This window comes from Montipora foliosa, chromosome 3, assembly GCF_036669935.1.
Source record: "Montipora foliosa isolate CH-2021 chromosome 3, ASM3666993v2, whole genome shotgun sequence".
NCBI lineage: Eukaryota > Metazoa > Cnidaria > Anthozoa > Scleractinia > Acroporidae > Montipora > Montipora foliosa.
The window spans coordinates 31,923,393-31,930,892 of NC_090871.1; the positions used below are offsets into that span (position 1 = coordinate 31,923,393).

Genomic DNA, 7,500 nt, shown 5'->3' on the forward strand with positions numbered 1-7,500 from the left:
AAATAAAGATCAAGTGGGACATAATGAATTGAAGCGGCACAAAGGAACTTGGAAAACTCTTTTAAAAAAAAAATTATAACAAAAACAATTGAATGATATAAAAGAAGGACAATTTGAATATATTTGAAGAAGCATACTTAGATCAAACCTTACTATTAGGTCAAGCCTCCATTCTCCAACTGTAGTTTTAAAACGGCAGTCAAATGAATTAAGAGTCAACAATCATAATGCTGCTTGGCTTACTCCTTGGAAGGCTAACATGGACATTCAATTTGTCCTTGATGTTTATGTATGTGCTATGTATTTTTACATTGTCTCTCACATCTCAAAAGCTCAACAGAGGGTGAGTGAACGTTTGCATACAGCTTGCGCTGAAGCCAGAAAAGGAAATGAAACCTAATAACGCCTTTCTATGCAATATTTACTTTGCGACTCTCGTGTTTAACCTTTTAACAAAAGCCTTTTAATAACTCCAGATACATCATCAGTCGACAAGTGGAAGCAAGCTTTGTGAACCACTTCTCTTCTCTTCTTTTTCCTTACTTTTTGTTTTCCATGTCAACTTACACAATTCAAATATACCAACATTTTGTTTCTGTACTCTATAGCATTAACGTCAGCCAATCTCGAGGCTACCAGCAGCGGTGAAAACAGTGTCTTAACAAAATGAATTCTTAGAACTCACCAGGTCTCTCGCAAACGAAAGCTGTAACCACCTACTTTAACATTTCTTCACGTTTTTCAGGAGTAAAACTGAGTTAACGTTCAAGAAGCGTTCTTTTAAGCGTCAACCATAAATCAGATACCTCTTTCACAATGGCAGCCGAACAAATATTCTTTTGTCTTAGTTTCAAAAGAATGAGGGCAGTAGGTATACAAAAGAATGTGAAACTAGTCGCCATTTATGAAAGTGGGCTATGCACTAGCCAAATGTACCATAAAGGTACCTATTTTCCATAAGTGTCAATGAAGTGAAACCTTTTAACTGATGCGGAACAAACGCGTAATTTGATTTATCACTCTTTATGAACGTAATAATTACATGGTAAGGTATGTTACCTTTTTGGATTTCGGCCTCCATCTACTAAAAAGGGATTTGAGGTTTACACTGCCGCTTGTTAGTTTGAATTCCTTAGGGCACATCTACACCCTTAACATGTTTACTGCAATTTCAGAGAAACTGATTTAGAAAAATGCGGTAACGTAGTCACAAAAGCGACGCAAAGATGCCACGAGGAAGAAACATTTACTTTGTGTGTAACTATTAAAACTAGTTCTCTATCGCATATGTTTCTTAAAATCATAATAAAAGTGAAGTAAGCGGACCGTTAGATATGTGATCAATAAAGCACTTTCGGAGTTAAATCATCAAGTCAAAGTTTCTAAGTAACGTACGTTACCAACTCATGAGATATGACAATTTTCACCTCGTTCAAGTGATATATATTTCATTTAGTTTGAACAAACGTTGACCTGAGACATCACTTTTTACACTCACTAGCTTCATTTTGATAGTCCCCAAAACCACTTCGTTAGCTTTCTGTTTTAACATAAAGGTATTTTCTTATTCCTAAAAAGATTTTAATGGCAATTGTGACTTAGTTTCCAACATTACAACCGCGAAGTGTTACTCAAGCAAAGACGTGAGACAGGTTTTCATGGGAATTGGGCACTTTAGCTGATAATGTATTATTAATGCTTTGCATTCATTTATTCTTTGAAAGTGGTAGTCAAGCTGTCGTGATAGATTTGAGTTGTTAACGTCCCACTTACCTCTCCTATATGGTTTTCCATTTCTTTACTCAGCAGGATTGGCAATTGGCGAGTCGTCTCCAGATTCTGAGGTTAAGCTTGAAGAAGAGGTGAGTTTTGCATCACAAAGCTCTGAAAGTCAAATTTGGATGAACAAATGCAGAATTCAAAGAATTGACATCAAAAAATGATTCATTAGCAAGAATCTTTTGTATCACATGAAATGAGCTACTTACTTCGCCTACCCTTTTGTCTTCGACGCCCTGATCGTTTACTACCACGACCCTTTCTTCTTCTTCGTGTACCAGGAGGTCTTCCGCCTCCTCCTGCAAAATAATAGGGGAGCATATGAATGATCTTTGCTTGTAAACATCGACTTGACATAACATTGACATTGGCGGAACAATACATTAATATTCTGCACCTTTCGAATTGATTAATTTACAATGCAATGGGACTTTTCTTCAAGAGACTGCTTAAAAAAAGACACCTACTAAGAATACTACCATTCACTTTCCACGCTGGTTGAATCTGCTAATCCTGTAATCTTAAACAACTTTAAGTGGTACCGTAAATAGTTTGAACCCAGCAGTCATATCATAATTAAGTGAAGTACGATCGTCCGGGTGAGTGTAGTCCTGAGAAGGACTGTTTGAGATGACATTGACTGACGTTTCGACAACCTTAGCGGAACTCATTTTCAAAGGGAAGTGATTTGTGTAACGTTAGTAGATACTATAAAAACGCCGGTGGTAGATGTCATTGGTCAACTTTTTCGTGATGTTATTAGTCGACTGTCAGTTGAGCCTAGATGTAATTGGTTGGAAGACTTAACAGTGATTGGTGCGTTTCGATCCATCTATAGGTCTAAGGTCTGTACGTGTATCGTAGAATACGTTGGACTCTACTGTGATAAAGTAAATCAGTGTGTTGTTTGTCTGTTGATTTCGTTGACGAGTCGTTTGTGGGGTGCGGGAAGTTGTGGGCATCGGTTTATTGATGCCTGTTTTAAGTTAGTAAACCAGCTTTTCAGTACGACCCGTCGGAAGTAGTAAGTGCTGTAGGTAACACATGCAGCAGATTCTCAGTCGATTCTTTTGTTTGTGTGTAGATGGTGTTCGGCAATGTTATTATTCACCGTTCCTCGTCGCACGTCTGTGTATACTTACTCCCAAAGCAGCTGTAAAGACGGTTTGCCTGCAGCGCATCAATTCTACTTAAACCAAATCTCTGACCAATAACATTCTGAAACTGAATAAATGAAAGCGTTATAATGAAGCAAAGCCGTTAAGTGTTCCTTTTAAAAAAAGGAAATTTTGCAATATACGACTAATAGTATGTTCCACAGAAAAATATATTAATTAATGAAATGTAAGTACACTGGACAGTTTACAACTTAATTAATCTCTGGAAACCTACGAAATTTAAAGGAAAGTGGAATTGACTTTCAACATGGTGACATACCTCTCGTCGTTTAACTATTATTGTGGGTTTTCCATTCTTGGAGAAAGCGTTTCTGCCATAGTGCATCACACTTCTATAATCGTATGGAGTCCTAAGACTATCGATTATTGACCTTGGGTACTTCTTGAAAGCGGAAAAATAGTCTATGGAATAAATTAACAACGTCACTTACGCAAAAGAGAAAAAAGAAACTGTGATTTATTTTTCTTTAAGTGATAGGAATAAAAGGGAAGGAGAAGGAGAAGAGGAAGAAGAAGAAGAAGAAGAAGAAGAAGAAGAAGAAGAAGAAGAAGAAGAAGAAGAAGAAGAAGAAGAAGAAGAAGAAGAACGTGGAGGAGGAGGAGGAAAGGCAGCAAGAAGAGAAAAACACAACAAAAACAACGGCAAAATAAAACAACTACCACAACAACAACAACAAAACGAGAACGAGTAGAAAAATTGTTACTTGCCTGGTTGTATGTTACTCCACACTATTTGGACAAACCTGTCCCGGTCAGGCCGTGATTGTTCATGGTAAAAACCTACAGCATGCCCTGAAAGAGAAACGACGCAAGAGTGTTAGAAATCAACATTTCGGCTCAAGGTAATGCTCTAAAAATGCCAGTCACATCATTTCTGTCCATCTTTTTTTTATTTTTATCCTAGCTTATTTAATGAGCATATTGGCGCCGGAAAAAGCAGCAGACCATTTACCAACTCACTTGGAAATATCGTAATCTAGAAGACATTTTTTGAAATATTTATCCCTGATGTTTTTGCTGTCAATCAAAGAGGAAGAACTTGTGATCGCAAGCAAAACTCATTTGGAACTTTCACCACACTATAGTCTCTGCTACCTTTACTATTTTTAGGCCAAGGCTTGGCCCGTATATTAGATTGGACGCTTTTTTTTTGTCCAGACCTGGTGATTTGGAGATTGGGTCGTTTCTCACCTATTTCATGAGCAACAATTCCCGTGGTCCAACATCCTCGAGCAAGCCATATGAACTGGCGATTTCCAATTCTGCCCACGTATGAAGCACAACTGTTTGGAAAAAAAAAACGTCTATTAAGATGTGCACCGGGATGCCCTGTGTCATAACTTCAACTCGCTGATTTATACCACTTCAAGTTATTACCCATCACCCGGTATAAAGCTGACATAGGCAGCTTCTCCTCTATTTCTCGGTATCAAGCGTATGCATGTCTTCCTGTTCCATTCGCTGATTCCCAATCGTATTGCAGCCATAGCTCTTGGATTCCGGGCTGAAACAAACGGTATATACATTAACAAGTAAGATATTATCAATAAACATCATAATTGAGCAGAAACTCTCGTTTAAAATGATTCTCAACAATGCATATGCTCAACAAAATGACCTAAATATTGTAACCTAATAGGTTACAATGGCCTTGTAAAAACACCATTCTTACATTTTACCCCTAAATAGTCAAATGTAAAAACAAATTCAGTAACCATAACTCCTTGTTGCTAGAAAGAGATTAGCAGGTTAAGTTTAATAACCTCTGTAGATCTTTAAGACGTTTCTTCGTAATAGGCAATAATAAGTGTTTCATTTGCTATTATGACATTGCCGTTTACTATTAGGAGACGTTGTAGATTCATCCTTCCGGTAAGACAGTTTCTTGACATTATTGACAAGATTTGATCTACGTTAAATTGCCCTAACTGCAAATTCATAGCTACAAAATTTTTTGAATCAGATGAACTTCTTCCCATATTGCAAAACGAATTGAGTTGGGGTTGAATTTTGAGTTTAGGGATACTTTAAGGTGGCTCAAACCGATTTCAACAATTTGGAGGGAATGTTTTATTACAAAGATTAACTCTACAACACAGTTTCACCTAATGGCAATGTTACGGTACCATATGCAAAAACCCTAGTTGTTTAACAAGATGCACATATTAATGTGATGTAATAAATTATCATGGTAAAAAAAGAACCATCTTAAACCCCCTATATTTTTGTGCTTAAGCACAATATCTCAAAAGCAAACTTGGTGACTCCCATTTCTTTTTGCTGAAAAGTGAATAGCAGGCAAAGTTTAAAAAAATTCACTGGAGCGTATTCAGAGCCACCTTAAAATTGCTCAATTGTGAAAGTGGCTATGGACCTGCTTCAGAGACTTTTTTAAACTTTGCAGAAAGTTTTAACTTAGCGTGTAATCACGCTCCAGCAAGAAAAAATGGGGTTCACCCAGTTTGTTATAGATATATATATATATATATATATATATATATATATATATATATATATATATATATTATATATATATATATATATATATATATATATATGCGTTTAAAGGCAAAATATAGGTGTATTTGGATGGCTCTTTTGTTCCTCCCAGGGATTTTTCCTTCAAGGGTGACAAGGTAGGGGAGCCTAACTCCGCTTCATAGCTGTGCTGCCAGCCTAACCCTAACCAACACAACTAGTAATTGGGGGGACGTGGCTTTACCCCCCCCCCCCCCCCTCCAAAAAAATAAATAGACTAAAATAAATAAATAAATTATTATATAGACAGGATTTTTCCTTTTACTAAAAAATCATATATTCACCGTGCGCAGTGAACATATCATTTTTATCTTTCACATGTGAGAATATAGGTGTCGTCGCGGTAACGAACACGATTAGCCAATAAAACGCGAGCTTCCTCTTCATTCTAAGATATTTTTGTGCTTCTCTACTATATTAACATTTTTACTGCGGCAGTTTACATTGTCATGATTTGTTTTTTCATAACTTTCATATCTTGTTTCAAGGTACACAACATGAGTGTTGTAGCGGTTGGTGGCCACGTTTTCATCATTTCGAAAATGAGTGAAACAAGTTGTTTTAAATCTAGACATTCCATCAATATCTATATAATAGAACATTACATGGCCGCTTGGGGATATGAATTATATCTTCTCGCCTCGCTCACTCGTGAGAGATACTTTCAGCACTCGAAGATAAAATTCGTTTCCCCGCGCGGCCATGTAATATGTGTTCAGCCCGGTCACCTGATTACCGGTCATATGCCGTGCCACTAGGCCACTGAACCAACCCCGCCTTTCAGCTGAATTGGAAGGACCTTTATATGGCAAGCTCTGAGGAGAATCGCACATTATCTACAGTGAGGATCGCGTCACTCTGCTCAAGTTGATCAGCGATCCACAGTAAATTTTCCCCTCTATATATGAAACTAGACGCTCCTTGAGCGTACACTGGGTTGCCTGTGGTACGAAGGGCTGAGTTGGGTGGTATTAAACTGCAGCGTTCCAGGCAATTTTTTCATTAAGACCATTTAATGGGTCACCCAGAAGTCATACCAGCAGAGGCCCTTTGGCTCACACGTTCATACGACAACACAAATCCTTTTCTGAGGTTAAAAACCTGGCTACCGGCCTATTAATCATTTGTCAGAAAGAAAAAATTCCTGTCATCTTTAGAAAAAATGGACACGCATTGCTTACGTGTGGCACTGAAATAACACAGCGCTTTATTCCATATTGTCAACTGAGCTGCATTTTGTCTTCTAGGAGATTCAAGTTGTCTTTGCGTAATATGTAGGTCTAACAGTACACGACATTGTTTTGGTATTGTATATTGTAGGGCCATGGTAGAAGTCTTAGATAAATAGCCCCCTGAGAAGACATGTGGTTACTAACAAAGTACTGAACCCAGAAGGATTGAAGAAAATAAAAGGGAATGGTGAAACATTGGCTTCTGGGATGACATGTTGATCATTTTCAAGTTCCCTCATGGCTTCTTTTCACCACAAGCCGGTAAGCGTACACTCTGGGCATCTGACAGATTTGTAAACTAAAGTCCACTCAAGTTTCTATTCGATGGGGTTAGTATCTGGATGAGCGACCTAAAAAATATACTACTTTGTAACAGAAGCATAGGACCGAAAATTCTATTTTAACGCTATCAAATGCGAACCAAGCAAGATACAGATTTTTTTAGCTTGCCTTATGCAAAACAAATATTGATGCAAAAGTAAATAAATATAGATACACAGGTTTTAGGAAGAGCAGAAGGAAGTTTTCAGGATGGTCGATCGAGAAAATACTTTGCCATCGGTAACAAAATTTAAAACATGAAAACAACATTAATTTTGAACCACGAATATATAAAGGGACCATCAGCGAAAAACATTTTGGAAAATTTTTGTTAAGTTGAATTTTGTTAATGTACTTCTGGCTGCACCGAGTAAATCGCACATCGAATTCAGAGGGCGCCGTGATCAAGTTACCCAAAATTACCGCACTATGTTTACTCGCGAAACAGTGAA

General features: G+C 37.5%; 1 protein-coding gene across 1 annotated transcript in view; it reads right to left on the minus strand.

Moving 5' to 3' along the window:
* The window catches only part of LOC137997292 (hatching enzyme 1.2-like), a 21,406-nt gene that overhangs the window by 8,164 nt on the left and 5,742 nt on the right, over positions 1-7,500 (minus strand). The window contains exons 4-10 of the mRNA XM_068843206.1: positions 4,335-4,461; positions 4,149-4,240; positions 3,666-3,749; positions 3,217-3,359; positions 2,922-3,003; positions 1,989-2,078; positions 1,774-1,884 (exon numbers count right to left, since the gene is read on the minus strand). Coding sequence (XP_068699307.1) covers positions 1,799-1,884; positions 1,989-2,078; positions 2,922-3,003; positions 3,217-3,359; positions 3,666-3,749; positions 4,149-4,240; positions 4,335-4,461 — 704 coding nt within the window. The 3' untranslated portion in view covers positions 1,774-1,798. The remainder of the gene's footprint in view (positions 1-1,773; positions 1,885-1,988; positions 2,079-2,921; positions 3,004-3,216; positions 3,360-3,665; positions 3,750-4,148; positions 4,241-4,334; positions 4,462-7,500) is intronic.